At 38.5% G+C, this 16,841-nt stretch overlaps 2 protein-coding genes across 4 annotated transcripts in view; one reads left to right on the forward strand and one right to left on the reverse strand.

Moving 5' to 3' along the window:
- Window positions 1-15,692, forward strand: part of WDR19 (WD repeat domain 19) — a 44,787-nt gene extending 29,095 nt beyond the window's left edge. The window contains exons 27-37 of one of the 2 annotated variants that reach the window (XM_031049002.2): window positions 964-1,076; window positions 1,941-2,009; window positions 2,272-2,349; window positions 6,459-6,555; window positions 8,710-8,834; window positions 9,482-9,563; window positions 10,187-10,337; window positions 12,239-12,362; window positions 13,897-13,973; window positions 14,578-14,697; window positions 15,505-15,692. In XM_031049002.2, coding sequence (XP_030904862.2) covers window positions 964-1,076; window positions 1,941-2,009; window positions 2,272-2,349; window positions 6,459-6,555; window positions 8,710-8,834; window positions 9,482-9,563; window positions 10,187-10,337; window positions 12,239-12,362; window positions 13,897-13,973; window positions 14,578-14,692 — 1,031 coding nt within the window. In that variant the 3' untranslated portion in view covers window positions 14,693-14,697; window positions 15,505-15,692. Of the gene's footprint in view, window positions 1-963; window positions 1,077-1,940; window positions 2,010-2,271; window positions 2,350-6,458; window positions 6,556-8,709; window positions 8,835-9,481; window positions 9,564-10,186; window positions 10,338-12,238; window positions 12,363-13,896; window positions 13,974-14,577; window positions 14,698-15,504 lie in introns of those variants that run through there. The other variant, XR_004080576.2, reaches the window with a different exon arrangement.
- The window catches only part of RFC1 (replication factor C subunit 1), a 42,876-nt gene continuing 39,034 nt past the window's right edge, over window positions 13,000-16,841 (reverse strand). Inside the window, exon 25 of one of the 2 annotated variants that reach the window (XM_005149128.4) lies at window positions 13,000-16,608. In XM_005149128.4, the coding sequence (XP_005149185.2) occupies window positions 16,510-16,608 (99 nt within the window). In that variant the 3' untranslated portion in view covers window positions 13,000-16,509. The remainder of the gene's footprint in view (window positions 16,609-16,841) is intronic. The other variant, XM_031049003.2, reaches the window with a different exon arrangement.

Here is a 16,841-nt window from a genome sequence, read left to right on the forward strand (position 1 = left end):
GCCCTTTGTAACCCCATCTTGTCTCAGTGGGAGACAAAAAGGAGACCTGACTGAGAAGCTGACTTACACTTCAGGCCATGTCCTGGGTTCAGTCGTAACAGTTATTTTTCTCCTTGTTAGTAGCTGGTGCAGTTCTGGTTTTTACTTTACTCTGAGTCAGTGGCCAGCTTCTCAATTTGCAATAAATGTAGCAATTTTCCACCTGTGTCAGGCACCATTTTTTGGAAAGACTTCCACATGCGTATCTACCAAATTCTTTCATATTTTCAAGTAATCTCTTCCTTTAAGAAACATACTCTTGTTACAAAGGTTTTAAAAACTTGGCAACAGCTAGCTTGGTGATGCATTGTGGCAGCTGCTTGTCAAGCTGGCCACTATTGTTCTACTGCTCCTTATGCTTTTTTCCTTTTTTCTATCCGAAATTCAGTGTCTCAAATTGTAATCTAAGTGGATGGGAAAATAGCTGAAAACTTACTTTGGACTGATGGCTGTCTTTGGTTTAGATTCACACAGTAAAATCAAGCTTTGGTTAGAAGATGTTGTGTTCCCTGCTACCACATGGTCACACTGATCCTCATAGTATTGCTTTGTGCAATACATACTTACATATTCTTAAACTCTGAGAAATAATTAGATGATAATCTCATAATCACTTGTGCTGTTTTATTTTTGCTAAGACATTATGGAAAAATTCATTAGTAGGTCATGGTAACGTAATTTTATTATGTTTGTTAAAAACCACAAAACCTATGGAAACAAGTATTTCACTCCATTATTAGCTCCTAATGTCTGACATTTAGTCTGATTAAATAGGGAAAAAATATAGACATAATTTGAGTCTAGCTGGCTTTGGTTTTCTTTGAATATCAGTAGGAAAACAAAACTTAGAATAGGATCTTGCTTCTTCAGTAGGTCTTTTATCTTACTAAGAACGCTACTGTCATTGCTATCTATCTGTTGCAGGTTCTGAAAGCTCTACCAATGAAGATTATCAGAGCATCGCACTCTATTTTGAAGAAGAAAAGAAACATTTTCAGGCGGGAAAGTTTTTCTTGCTGTGTGGTCAATATGGAAGGGTCAGTACTTAAAGCGTAAACCAGTGATAGTTAAATGTTCATAGAAACTCTTCAAAATAGAGTACTTCAAAATCAGGGAAGTTCATAGTAGACTTCAGCTGCCTTAACTGATAAAATACTGGTATTTAAAAGTGTAAAAAACGTAAGTAAACTACTTACATTTACAGCAATCTACATTTATGTGCTGTGAATTACACACTGCCATACAGATCACTTTTCCACTGCAGCAGAGGCTCTAGGTGGATCAGTGATATACTCTTCTCAAAGAATCTCTAAATGTCATGAACATAGAAGAATTTATTTTTATCTTACTAGCTTGATCAGTGATGATGACTTGGTGGCTGGCTTACAGATTTAATCCTGAAGCATGTCCTAACTTAAAGCTTTTTTAATTTTTTAAGACAGAAAATACATTAACTGAAGTATGTCAGTTGACACACTTCTTTTTGGTCAGTTAAACATTAGTGAACTGATGCTTATTATAGGTTTGACTTCTGTATACTGAACACATACCAAAAGAATATTAGTGATTTTTGCAAATTACAGCCATTGTAGCTGACCACTCCTTCAGCTGGGATGTAGGGGGGGATCCAGTAGCACATTAACCATTAATTTCTTCTCTCCGTATTGCTGCAAACATCTTTCACAGTTAGATGAAGGTATACACCAGAATTTGGCAAAGACTCAACTCTTACTTCTTGCAGGAGTATCTGTAAGAGCAGCTCCTACCTCTATAGTGTATATGGCTGTAAAATACCATCAAGATAAGCATTCAGCATGTGATTTGAATGTCAAAATGCAGAGAGAAATAACTTGATAGAAAATAGGAAAATGTTGATTTAACTTTTTTCTGTATTGTTTTAGGCATTAAAACACTTTATGAAAAGTCCAGGCACAGAAGATAACTTGGCTATAGAAATGGCAATTGAAACGGTACGTAATTTGGATAAACAAAAATTTCTTTATTTTCTCAGGAAGTTCACCTTCAGTATTGTGACAGTTTCCAGGCATCTAAAATTCCCTGGCATAACATGTTAGAAAATAAATATGAAATACTGCCTGTCAAAGCTGATGAACCGAGTAATCATCTGATTTGAACACACAGAACTAAAAAACCAAAATTTTTATGGAAATCTCCTTATGAGCAATTATTTTTCCTTTCTCTTTCATAATTTCTTCTATCTTTATTTAACAGGTGGGACGGGCAAAAGATGAAGCCCTAACAAATCAGCTGATAGACTATCTTACGGGAGAGAGTGATGGTATGCCTAAGGTATTGTATTTTTATCACTGCTATTGTGGCAACATTTTACTGCCTCTTTCAGCAGAGCTTGAATGTGAGCTAAGTGGCGCTGCACCCATGGTTTTCTGCTGTGAAAGCCAGACCTCAGGTGCAGACATTGCAGTCTACAATTAATTCTTTAGTCAAGGAATCTAAGGTCTCATACAGACTCATAGTAAATACAGTCAGGTACAATATGATGTGTATGGAAGAGGAAGTTCTGCCTTACTGAGGTGAGTGACATTTGGTAATGATGAAGATGACATGGTCTTTGCGCAGTAAGTTTATTTCACCCCTAGTATAACTGTTGGTTATGATTCTCTTGGGAGATCAGAAATTCAGGCTCTTTCCTCTTTGTACAGTGCCTAGAGATTAAGGGTTTTATATTTTAGACTTTTACAGACATTTGGACAGCTGATGGCCAAGCCAACTTTGCTTTTATAAAATTAATAAACCCAAAACAACTCTATTACTTACCCTTATTATTTACCTGTAATTTGAAATGCAAACATTAATAAAATTATAAGAGAAGCAAAAAGTAGTGGAACAAATAAAGTTCAAGTGCAAGAGACCAGTAGAGAATGCAGCTGTTGGAGGCATTGAATGAAAAATCTATGTAAGCAAAAGTAATTTCTCACTTTTGCTGAAAGCTGGATTGGACCAAAACTGTAGCATCTGATCTCATTTCTAAGAGCAGCAGCCTCACCACCTAGTTGAAAGAAGTGCATAGGCCTGGATAAGCAAAGTGAGCTACAGCTTGATGCCCATAGTGAGGAAGTTCTAAAGATTTTAGAGAACAGGAATTTTGTGAATGCTGTAATAGCCATATTTAACATTGTTTTGAACTTCAATGTAGAGCTTTCCTTTCCTTGTTTAAAAGCTCTCTCTTGTTCCTCTGAATGCTTTAACCCAATCTGCCATAGTCTCTCTCAGTGAGTAACAAAATTTTACTTTATCAAATCATACATAGTTGTTTTAAAAGTCTATTTAAGAAACAATTTATTTTTATCCCTGTTATGCTATGGAGGCTGGTTTTGAAATTGCCAAGTAAATGGGGTTAGTTGTAGAGAATAGCAGCTTTTATGTGGTGGTATTTTTGTAAAGCTGAAAGTGAGACTAAACTTAAAATTGCCATGCAGCAGAAACTTGCTAGTCCTTTCAAGCATTGGTCTTCAAATTAGATCATTGCTCACAGCAGCCTGGTTGCTTTAAATCTGATAAGGTGGCATTTAATGAAGTACCACATAATCAAAATATTATGCTTATCAAAATTTTGTTGTCTAATTACAAACTATTTCTTAAATACATTATTATGTCAATTATTAAACTTAACATGTAAAGACTCTTAATATGCCATGTGTGCTCTTATGCAATTTGTCAGGGAGTGTTTACTGGCAAGGTTCTGCTGTTCTCTGTGTGTGTATTTTCTAAGTACAGGTGTTTTAAAAAGCAAAACTAAATTAAATCATGACTATCTAATACTAAAATCAATCAGATTGCAATAATAACTTGATACAAAGACCATAGGGAATGTGTTGTCAGTTGAAAATTCCTCCCTGCAACTTTTGCTTTTAAAATAATTGACTTTAAAGGTAAGAACTTGAAAGTAAAACATGAGGCTACATTTTCTTACATGCTTTCTACTTTTCCACATATGGCTGCCATGTAAGTCATTTAAATATATTACTTAAGTCAAATGTCATTAACGACATGGCAAATACCATATAAGACTACTGGTTCATGCTGGCACAGCATCCTTTTCCTGCTGCAGCAGGAGAAAAGGGAGAAGTGGTAGTCAGTAGAACAGCCAGCTGTGGGCATTAGCAGGTGTCAGAAGTTGTGAAGAATTACATCCTAACCTACCACTCATAATAATTTTTGTTTTACCTCACTCAGGAAATAGCAGTTTTCCCTTTTAAGGCAGTTTTCAGTGGATAGATAATATCCACTAGTAAGTAGTTGTGGTTAGTTTATTATCCAGATAACTTTTACTGTTGTTCAGTTATGGTTTTCAGGATGTTTGACTTTTTGATTGTAGAATCATAGAATAGTTAGGGTTGGAAAGGGCCTTAAGATCATCAAGTTCTAACCCCCATGCCATGGGCAGGGACACCTCACACTAAACTATGTCACTCAAGGCTCTGTCCAACCTGGCCTTCAACACTGACAGGGATGGAGCATTCACAACTTCTTTGGGCACCCCGTTCCAGTGCCTCACCACCCTAACAGGAAAGAATTTCTTTCTCTTATCTGATCTAAACTTCCCCTAAGTTTCAACCCATTACCCCTTGTCCTATCACTACAGTCCCTAATGAATAGTCCCTCCCCAGCATCCCTGTAGGCCCCCTTCAGATACTGGAAGGCTGCTATGAGATCTCCATGCAGCCTTCTCTTCTCCAGGCTGAACAGCCCCAACTTTCTCAGCCTGTCTTCATAGGGGAGGTGCTCCAGTCCCCTCATCATCCTCATGGCCCTCCTCTGGACTTGTTCCAACAGTTCCATGTCCTTCTTATGTTGAGGACACCAGAACTGCACACAATACTCCAAGTGAGGTCTCACGAGAGCAGAGTAGAGGAGCAGGATCACCTCCTTTGACCTGCTGGTCACGCTCCTTTTGATGCAGCCCAGGATATGGTTGGCTTTCTGGGCTGTGAGTGCACACTGCTGGATCATGTTCAGTTTCTCACTGACCAACAACCCCAAGTCCTTCTCCGCAGGGCTGCTCTGAATCTCTTCTCTGCCCAATCTGTAGCTGTGCCTGGGATTGCCGCAGCCCAGGTATAGAACCTTGCACTTGGCTTGGTTGATCATATGTTGCTTAAAATTCTGCTCCATCATCAGTTTAAAAGTAATTATTTTTGATCACTTAATGTTTTCCTTTATATTGTGAGTTAAAAAGAGCAATTTGATTTGCCTTTTTTCTTTCTGTTTGCCAATCTTTCTTGCTTTTATTTCTGTGGGTTTTTTCATCCTTTTTTCTTTTGGCTCTCAAGTAGAGACTTAATCTTTGCAGTTTTTGTCTTTATAAGGAAACACTTTCGTATTTCTGTTCCTCTATATTTCTGCTTTTACTATGTGTTTGAGACTTGCATACAAAATCCACACGGTATTCCAGAAAACAGGACAACATCATTTAATACAAAACTTCTTAAAGATATTTTTCTACTGTTTTAACATAGAATACACATGGTAAATGACTGGGTTTACTACTAATATTGCAGAATTAATTGGTTTTGGTTTTTGCTAAACTGTCTATAAAGCCTTTTTGTGGTTTTTTGTTTGTTTGTTTCTTGATTTGTATTTTTTAAGTTGGAACCATACCAGTATATACAGTATTTCAGCTTAATTTCACCTGGATTTACTAATTCAGTTATTTAGCATATACAGACTTCACTTTTTTTTTATTGATCCCATTTTAGACAACACTGCTAAAGATATACAATAGTGACACTGGTAACACTAGCCCAGTTTTGGGTTTGGGGTTTTTTTTTATTTAATAGTCCCTTTTCATCCTAAGCAAGGTGATTTGATTCTGTATTTTTGCTGTATCTTTAGGAATTACCTAAGAATAGCTAATTGTTCCCTTAATTTTCACATTCTTAGCTGCCTTGGATGTCTTACCATCTGGTCTCAGAACAATACACTTTTTAATGGCCAGATTTTGTCATCTTTATTCACACTGAGCAATGTTTGCACCTAGATCTGGAACACAATTTAAACTTTTCTAGCAAGATTTTGACTTCTAGAAAGATCCCTTCAGTTCTTTTCTGACACCATGAATGCCTACATGTCTGAAGTTGGGATTCTACCTGGGCAACTCTGTGTGCCTAGTGGTCTGCAGCTTTCTGTATCTATATTGGCAATTTGGCAACTAACTGCCATAGCTCACTCAGGGTCCCCAGTGTGAGTATTTGGCTGTACCAAGAGCCAAGACTTGCAGGTGAAGGCAGCATAGCTAAAGCATGTCCATACAAAGAGCTCTTCACAAAACAAGGCAGCTGTTTGTCTGCTTTCTTCAAAGAATGTGGTGGTGAGATAAGAAAAGGAACAAGCAGTATGTATTCAATCAGTATTAATTGCTTTTGTATGATTTAATTAAGGATGCCAAGTACCTATTCCACTTATACATGGCACTGAAGCAATACAAGGAAGCTGCCAGAACTGCTATAATAATTGCCAGGGAGGAGCAGTGTTCAGGTAAGTCCGTTTCCTCTGATGTTACAGCATCTCTGATGCTACATCCTTGCAGTACTTGAGGTACTGTTATTTAAATAGGATTATACTTAAAAATACGTTTTAATTGTATTCCAGCTTAATTTGAAGTAGTCTTTGTGAAAAGTTTGGGAGTTGTACCTGTATGTTAAATATTAGAAGAAAAGAAATTGTTGAAAATACCTGCATTCCTTATTACATTCAAGTAAATGTAGTCATTAAGATTGCTTGCAACTTCACTTTTCTGTATATCACAGATCTTGCAGCTGCGGTTTCTACATGCAATTTCCAACTTGGATACTGATCCTTTAGTCTCTGCATGTGATTTTTTCCAGTGGGAGAGGTGCACAGGAGATGATTTCTGTTCAAGGATCAGATACCCACTTACTTAAGCCTTGCTTTCCCCTGTGATAGGTAACTGAAGTTAGAAATAGAAAAAAGTAATAAGAGGAGACAGGGCTAGAAGCAAAATAGCTATTGCCTCCATTAGTGGTGCTCCTCTGCAGCCATGGCAACAGCCCTACCATAACACTGCTTGCTTTTCATTCCAAGTAACTTATGAAAAATAACTGTAAAGGGAAAATAGCAGCCTCAGGAGCAGCCAGGCAAATTAACTTCTATGGACTGCTTCTCAACAGTGGGCTTAGGGAATGGAGAATCTCTTAACCCCTCGCCAAGCATGGTTTTACAATTCCTCATAGCAGTGAATAATGCATTTGTGCTGATTATGTAAGCAGGAAATGTAAATGCTCAAGGGTTTAAATATTTACCAGCTTCTCCGAATCTGAAACATTTTATCTAAAATGCAGTATCTCACACTGTATTTCATCTTCCCTAAGTATAGACGTGTTCTGCAACCCAGGATTAATAAGCAGAATATTTTTTTCATTAAAATCACCAGTCTTGCAGTAGCTGTTTCAGAGTTTTGAATTGTTGCTCTCTTCCTTCAGGAGATGTCAGTGAGTTTGATTCTGAAGTTTACACCAATATAGTTTGTTCTTTCCTTAAAAGTCGATTTTAAAAATAATATTTAACTCATACTGTTTGGTATTTTCATTTGAGTATGCCACTTTATGTGCAGTTTAAGTTGGATTTATGTAATCACACTGTTTTAAGACATAATATTATACTGAGAGTCTGGAACAGAGCATGCAAAATTCATGTTATTTTCCAGCAACTAATTCTGGACTGATGTCAGCTGCTACACACAGATTCCATACAGGTTGATTCAATTGTCGTATATAATGATACATAACAAACTGCCCTGTAGAGTAAAACCATTTGCCAATAGAGGAAAAAAGTTTGCTGAAATAACTGAATCTGAAATGTCCTTTAAATGCCTCCAGCTGCAAGGAGGATGACTCCTTATATGCTAATGATGAAAACAAAAAACCCAAACAAACAAAAATAAGCCAAAACAAAGCAAGAGCAAGCAAGGAGCCAGGAGTAGCCTAACCATACTAAACACAGATTGTTTTCAGCAACATTGATAATTTAGTAAGGTGATGTGCAGTTTCTGGACAGTCCTTGATAGTATCCTTGAAGCAGTATAATCTTGTGAATTAATATTCACCATGGCAGAGAAGCTGGAGCTAGATAATCTTAATATCCTTTCCAATCCAAACCATTCTATTATTCTATTCTATGAATATTCACATTTTAATTCTCTCTCTGATAGATTTTAGGTTGGTTTGGTTGCAGAGGCGAAGAGTCGTCAAAGCCAATAAATTAATATTTAAACAACAGCTTTTCAATAGCTGACACTGAAGAACAAAAAGATATAACAGTTCTTTTAAATGCTTATTTAAATGCTCAAAAAATATCTTTTCTCCTCTTTATAGTGGAAACAATGCACTGGTACAGCATCTTCTATTTTTAAAGTTTCATTATATGAAATGGTTATCCACACATGTATTTTCCTACTGTTTAGCTAAATTCTGTAAGCAAAATTGTTTTTCTTATTTAACTCCCTGGCTGATACCGTTCAGGATACTGTGACAAGCAACTGCTTTCCAAACAAATTGTTATGTGAAATTTTTGCGCTAGGAATCAACTTCCTGTTCAGCTTCCATGTGTGTCATTGGTAAAGAAATTGTTATGAAAAATTGAATTTCCTGTTCATTGTTGGTTTTTTGTAAGGAAACTACCGAAATGCACATGATGTTCTTTTCAGCATGTATTCAGAGTTAAAGACCCAGAAGATAAAAATCCCTTCCGAGATGGCTACAAACCTTATGATTCTACACAGCTATATGTTAGCAAAGGTAAAGAACTGAGAAACTTAATTTATGTGTAGGTTAAGTTACATAGTTTCTGGTTTGTTGAGCTGTATATATGGATGCTCTGAATACATAAATCACATTGTCATATAGGTTGTATCACAGAATCCAAGTGAAGGTTAACAGCAATCTTCAGGACAATCCATGGTTGGGTTTGCCTCTTTGGCATACTCTTTTCTTAAATACTGAATAATTAAAAACCTACATATGACTTCCTGTATTTCTTTTGCATTTGTACTTACAAATGTCATGCTAGTAGTAGTGCAATATTATTGTAGCTATTTATTATTACCCCTAAGTAGATCATTGCTCTTCTGTAAATGAAATTAAACAAGGGATGCTCAGATGGTTTCTGGTAGCTAACCTGAGTATCTGGTAGCCCACCAGAATATCTATTCGGCTGGCAACCAGCTTCTGGCCTCCCTCTCTGCCGGCAGTTGAGGCAAGAGCAGGCACATAGCAGGCTGAAGGCCAGAAAGACTGTTCTGGAAAAGAGTGTCTTTCCTCTCTGCTGAGTGTCTGGTCCTTTCTGCAGTGCATGGTACACCTCTGCTCAGTTTCTTGAGAGAGCTGTGGGCTCTGGGAATGACTCCGTAACAGCCACAGTTAATTTGCTGTTTATTGTATTCCAGACTCACATCAAACGTGGTGATCACATGAAGGGAGCACGTATGCTTATACGTGTAGCCAACAACATCAGCAAGTTCCCATCACGTAAGTGCCATCAGCATAGCTGGGCATGCTGTGTACTCTGCAGGAGAATTCATTAACCACTGCATTGGAAGAGGCATTCTCCTCTTGTGATCCTGTAAGGCACACAACAGCACACAGCGTGCTCTGCCATCCTCCCCAGGACAGCACTTTGGCATAGGGCCCCCACGATGGTTTCCTCACAGTTTCATCTGTCTTTGCCTACCATAACTGTGGTCCTGAGCTGCCTAACCCAAACACACACACAGGGTGTCAGGATCGTATGTAACCAATTGGTTTTGTGACTTCATTACAAAATTTGGATCAGTCTTTTGAAAATACTTTTTGGATACATGGAGAAAGTAGGCTAAAATGTAGACTTTTAATGGTGCAGAGCAGATCTGGGAGAAATGTTTATCATCATAACATGCCTGCTGCCCTGCTGAGCTTCAGGAATGAAAGAGAGGTGAAGCAGTGATTTTCTTGCATATAGTTGCAAGAATTGCACAAATTGTGCAACTGTTTACCATGAGGAAGAAAAATACTGTCAGTTTTCATTAGTACCTTTTTAGCTGCGTTAGCTCAAAGGCTGTCAATGTTAATATTGGTAAATAAATATTTGACGTAATTGTTTCTTTCTGTTACAGATGTTGTACAAATTTTGACTTCAGTTGTAATCGAGTGTCACAGAGCAGGACTGAAGAACTCAGCCTTCAGTTTTGCTGCTATGTTGATGAGACCTGAGTATCGCAATAAAATAGACCTTAAATACAAAAAGAAAATTGAAGCAGTGGTCAGGTGAGCATTGTTCAGCTGTACTTTCAAATGTACCCAATATCAAGGCTTTATCAGCTTTGGCTGCTGCAGAATCAGCAGTATGTGCTCTTCTGTGAGTTAGACTGGTAAAATAAAAATGAATGGAAGGGCAAATATAATAGATGAATTCTTGACATTTTCTTCCTCCTCTGAAGTTCTGTTTTGATAGATCTTAGCCAGTGTTTTCTGCCAGAGAAGGAAACAGAGGTGAGCATGTAAAAGTATACCTAATATTTTCCTTATTTATTCTGCTAGCCTCTAACCTTTCTGAGGCTCAGGGTTGTGCTGAGCCTATATGGGTGTTTTAGGCATTTATTAATTCTCTAAGCTCTCCATGAACTTACCTGGTCTCTGCTTGAAACAGTGTACATTTTCAGCAACTGGTGACTCCCCTGACAAGATGTTCCATTGTGACATGACTAGTTCCAAACTAGTTTAATGCAATGCTGTGTACTTTTCTTCTTGGGAGAGGTCTAGCCTTCTCTGTGTCACTTGGGATTTTATAGACCTCTGTTTTTGCTTATTTCTCCTCTATCATCAGTCGTGTGTTTTCAGGATCTGAAGAGTCCCAGCTTGCACAGCTGTTCCTTTATGGATACCAGTCCTTACAGCCTTTCTCTGAAACTCTTCTCCAAAAATGTTGTAAGAGGCAGGACTAACAGTATACCTGGTATTTAAGATGTGGACAACCAGCGGGTTTACATAGTAGCAAAATGACTAGGTTTGTCCTACTTGATTTGCTTTGGTCTGTAGCATGTATTGTAATTGAAGACCCTGTTCCTAAGCCACAGCAGTTCAGGGCCCATCATCTTATACATGAAAACTTTATTCCAACAGGTCTTGCTTTGGCTTCCCCCCACCCTTGTCTTTTCTTGTCACAAAGTTCTTCTGCCATCAGTCTGAATATTACATACAAGCTGTGGTGTCACATTATTTTCACTTGCATGTTATGATTATACAGAACAGCAGTAGGTTACCACAGCTGTGTACTGTGAGAACGCTTTATCCTATTACATTTAATACCCTTGAACTACTTTAATGCAAAGTTCTTCCTTGTACCTGCTTGTTAAGACTTCCAGAACATTCCATGAAGCTTCTAAAATAACATCAGTGCTAAAAGCCATGTTGACTTATTCTGAATCTGTGAAACAGGTTCATTCATAGCTCAGATTGCAAGGAAAGATACATGTCCAGGCTTATAAAATGAGAAATTGGGCTTTCTACAAAGTATCAACATAACTAAGGCAGCCACTTAATGCTCTCCAAGGTTACTAGGCTAAACATTAGGAAGTATCCTCTTCACTGGAAAATATGCTAAAAGCGAATCCAGACTCTTTTGTCTATAAAAGTTCCATAAATGACTGAAAGTTAAGGTCATGTAAGAAATCTGAGAAAAGATCCAACTCCTTAACCCAGGTGCTGTCATGTCTGGATCAGGACCATCACTCTGAGAGACACGGGGATGAACGCAACCCTGGGAAAGGCAGTGTTACAACCTGTTTAGTTCTACCCCGATGCCTGTTTATTTCTTGTTACTTCAATTCTCTCTGGTCACTTCTGCCACAGAAAAACACTGAAATAGAGAAACCATAGTTTATACATGAGTTTCAAAGGCTTTCAAAGTATTATGACCCATTACAGCTTTAGAAGTTGTATAGTTTCAAATCAGATGGAAAGTTACATATTTTTGAGTTTATGTAACTGCAATGAAGCTCGGGTGATAGTTAAAAGGAATTTACCTGATAGAAGACAACATAGCAACTGGCAGCTCCACAACTAACTCAGAGGAAAAACACTTGCTAAATCTTAAAGGCATTGTAAAACATCTTTGGTCAAGTTCAAAGCACTTGAGGTTTTTATCCACTTTTGTATGTTTCTTCCAGACATCCAAGCACAACAGCAATAGAAGAACCAACAACAGCCTGTCCTTACTGTGCATTCCAGCTCCCGGAGTGTGAACTTCTGTGTCCCAGCTGCAAGAACAATCTCCCGTACTGTATTGCAACTGTGAGTATCTGCTATGTCTCTGCAGTGTGAGCAGGAATGCAGAGCTGCTCTTTCCTTCTAAAAATAAGGTCATCTGAACAAAGCTTGCTGGTAAATTCAAGCTAGATAATGGTTCTGTGATTAAACAGAATTGTGCGGCTCGTGCCTGCCCACCTCAACCCTTTCCTCACATGTTCCAGCGCTGTAACAGCAAGGACAGAATCTCCTCTTTCTTCTTCTGTGTGCAGGAGGCTTGCAGAGGGCACAGCTCTCCTCCCCTGAACTCAAGGCTGCCAAGACTTCAGATAAATAAAACACACCTATAACCAAACCACTGCAAAACCTGTCTGGGGGAATACTGAAAGTATAGCAGAATTTTTGGCACTTCCAAGGTTAAGTAGTTCAGCCACTGACCTAGTACTGTCTTTACAAAAATGAGAAGTTTTTTTGTTTCAGGATACTTTAAAGCATACTGGAAAGGTACCAATGGGGTACCTTTCCCAGTGGAAGAGCCATGCATCCTACTGGTACCCGCATGATTACAAAATCTCTAGACTGAGGTTACCTACTGTATAGTTAACACTATTTCTGTTGGATTCAAGTGTCATGCTAGAATCACAAGAAAAAAACCTGAGAATTTACAAGCAGGAATCCAGTGTTGGAGTTAACGTTCTTTATTAAAACAAAGCAATTAAGTCTTACCAAAACAAAGAGTAGGAGCAATTATCTATTTTTAGTTACTCTTGCTTTAACAGAGTAAGATAACCAGTGTATTTCAGAAGTATTAACAAAATAAAACAAGGCCTTTAAACGCAGCTTTATGAGCCAAATGATATACGTATTCATCTGTATTTCACATCATTTATTTAGGCTCCAGCTTGGTTATAGCTCATTAACATCACAGGTATTGGTAGCATCATTAGGAATGCAGCATTTTCAAACACCTGACGAGAGTCAGTGTCAACAGTCCATGTTGTGTATTGTACTAGAGCATGAATCTCTATGAATTGCTCAAAGTGCTGTTGTGTGGTTTTAGTACTGAAAAGGTACATATGAATTCTTGCTATCAAAAGCAAATTAATAAATCATACCCCACATGGGGAATCAGATCTGTTTAAAGAGGCAATTACCAGGCACTCACTGTGTTCACATTTGTGACAGCACTAAAAATTACCTCCTGGGCTCAGGTGATGCAGCTTCAGGGCTTTCATCATGTGTAACACCAGGAATCCCAGTACTTTCCATGCAACTCTAGACACATGTACAGGTGACATTCTAGAATCACTAAACAAATATTTTTAAAAGTTGTGATTCAATACCCTCTTTTTTTGAGAGGAATGCAAATTACAACGAGAACACTGTCTTGCCGAGAGCTGCTTTCTCATGACAGACTTTACACAGGGATCCAACACCAGTAACATCATTTGGGGTTTTAATTCCTCAAGATATTTAGAACTCAGTTGCTGAGACATTTCCACAGTAACAGCTACAAAACTAAATGCCCAGGTACTAGGCCAGCCAGTGCCTTTTAATTACTTGAGGCTTTTGCCTGCAGGGTCACCACATGGTCCGAGATGACTGGACAGTCTGCCCGCACTGTGACTTCCCTGCCCTCTATTCAGAATTCAAAAAGTAAGTTGAGATCTTTTTTCTACTGCAGGACTCCAATGTTTGATCATGTTTTAGCAGCAAACTGCTTCATTTGGTACTAAAAACAGGTAACAGCTGGGTTGGGGTGGAAGAGGAATCCATTTACTTGGTAGTTTCACCTAACATATAGAACATTGCTTCAAAATGGACCAAAAACTGCAATAAAGAATTCAACCAGAATGCAGGGCTGCAGCACCATGACCAGAGATAGACCGACTTGTGCAAGTTCTCAGCTCCTTTCAGGAAGACAACCTGAGGCGGGGCAGGGGAAACATGGGCACAGCAGCAGTCACCAAAACCAAATACACACAATACTAGTACAGACTAAGGCAGCAACAGCCTCTCTGATAATCATCCATGTGGGAATGGGACAAGATAGCTCTTGTTCAGACGTCAGAACTACAAAGCTGCAGAAACTTCGTGTTCTAGCCCAGGCTTCTCTGTATATATTGTAATTGCTATTGCTCTGGTCTGTATTTGTTACATAGCACAGGTCAGAACTTTGCTCTCTGCTTCAGGCCTGGCTCTTCCTCAGAAAAATGCTGTTAGAATTCTCATCTGATTCATCACTCTTCTTTTGAAACAGCATGTTAGAGACTGACAACACATGTCCAATGTGTTCTGAAAGGATTGACGTTGATCATCTTAAGAAAATAAATGATTGCACACAGTATCTCACACCAGAAAATGGGGACCAATAATGCAGGTATGTGCTAGAGCCTGTACTTTTATACTTAACAGGGTTGATTCTAGAGGGGATGGGGATTGTTTCCCAGCAAGGGAAGTGCAGTGTTCAAGGATCTAACATATAGCCTGGGTCTGTGCCTCAGATACCAGAGACCCAGCTTTATCGCCTCCTTTTCCTCAGTCATGCAGACACCAGTAGGTTTTGCTACTGCAACTAACCTGGTTGTTAAATCATTTCAGTAGTGAGACTTTAAACCACTTTACCTCTTTGTCATGTTATCATCTGTGGTGTGTGTGTCCTGAACACCAGCTGGGCTTTAGCAGCTGTGAGAACAGGCTGGAGATCACAGCAGCATGAAAGGTTTCTGCAGAGCTACCACCAAGTGCTTTAAGTGGAGGAAGAGAGAGATGCTGACTGGAAGGTGCAAATCTAAAATGCAGGTTACATGATCTTAGCTTCTGTGTTTAACAGAATATAAGAATATAATCACAGGGTAACTAACACAGTATTGGCTGGACATACTTGTATTTCAAAGTGAAAAATGACACCACTGCTCTGTCTGTACCACGCACTTTGATCCAAGACTGCACTTTTAGCTAAAGAAATGGTAGCTGAAAAGGAGTTAAAGAAATTCCTCATTAATTTTAACATTTGAAGGCAAACAGTCTGTGAAAACTTACCTACAGGTCAGAGTAATGCTATAGGTCAAAGTAATGCACAAATGATACTATGAATTATATATATAATAATGAACTTTTTTCTTCTAGTCTCAGAAAGCTGTTGTTTGCTATCACAGTCTGATTGACCACCTCTGTTTTCTTTCAGAATGGCATGTGTTGTCTGGCAAGCAACAAGGAAAGCTCCATCACTGCATCACACATCTCTTTCCTCTAGAATTCAGTAGCAACCACATGTCACTTTATTTTACAATAGCCTGTAAATATCTAGCTTTTGATAACTTTTGTTCTTTGATTGTTATAGTAATAAAATTGATCAATAATTCTTCTTACCAAGCCAGATGTGTATTTTATCTGCACCAGAGACAAACCAAGGGGCATTCTGTGTTATGGGACTGGCAAAACCCCCATGGCGTCTCTCTTCAACATCAGATCTGAACTTTTATGACTATTTTCTATTAAACATTTCTTACTTTAAGTATTCTTTTCTGGTTTTGATTAAAGATGCAACTCATACAAGCACAAGCTCCTCATGTTTTGGAACTAAACCCCTCACTGCTTTTCTGTGCTTCTGACTGAAAAAAGGGAAGTTGTAGGAAAAGAATAACACCATGTCCTGTACGTCAAGGAAAGCCAAAACCCTGAAGCAAAGAGAGGGCAAGACAACACTCCATGAACTTAATCAAACCTTTAAGACTCCCATGAAACATTTTATTGCCATTTTATACTCTGCTTAATTTCTATAATGTACAATGACACCATTTAGGGTTGGGGGAGGGGGTGTTGTGTTGGGGTTGTGCATCATTTACAAGAGTTCCCCACATAACATTAGGGGATTTGTTATAAAAAAGAAGAAACAAAACCAAACAAAGTTAGAGAAGTCCTAGAAAGACTCAGCATAGATGCCAGGTAACTAAGGACCACGGCTGCATTCTGTTCATGCACCCCCGTGTCTGCTGCACAAGGCTAGTTAATAGCTTAAGAGTAAGTACCACACAGCGCAGCGCCAGAGTACGGTAGCTTCATCACCTCTACAAGAGGAGCATTTTCAACACACTGGTTGTACCTTCCCAGCTCCAGCACTGGACACGTGTCATGGTCCTGCCACAAGTCAGATAAACAAAATTGCATCCAGAGCAAGATGTTTTACTGTTTAATGTCTTGTTTTCTCTTTTCTTTTCCCTTCTTTTTTTGTCATTTCTTCATTTTTCTCTTTTTTTGCCAGCTTGGAAGATGACTTCACCTTTTTTTGCTGTAAAACAGAATGTGCACACAGTTTTAAATTCAACTGCAACCTGTCAAAAGCACAAGTCAAAATGCTGTCGGGGTAAAAGAAAACAGTCTCTTTCCTTCTGCTCCCCTTTGAGGTATGAAGTTTGAATGCCATGGGGCATACAGACTGTACAATATTAAGTCCTGAGGGCTGACCCCAGCTCCCTAATTTGGCAATACATACAAAGGACATTACTGGAACTGTTGTCTGGG

This window comes from Melopsittacus undulatus, chromosome 7 (assembly GCF_012275295.1).
Source record: "Melopsittacus undulatus isolate bMelUnd1 chromosome 7, bMelUnd1.mat.Z, whole genome shotgun sequence".
In the NCBI taxonomy this organism is placed as follows: Eukaryota; Metazoa; Chordata; class Aves; order Psittaciformes; family Psittaculidae; genus Melopsittacus; species Melopsittacus undulatus.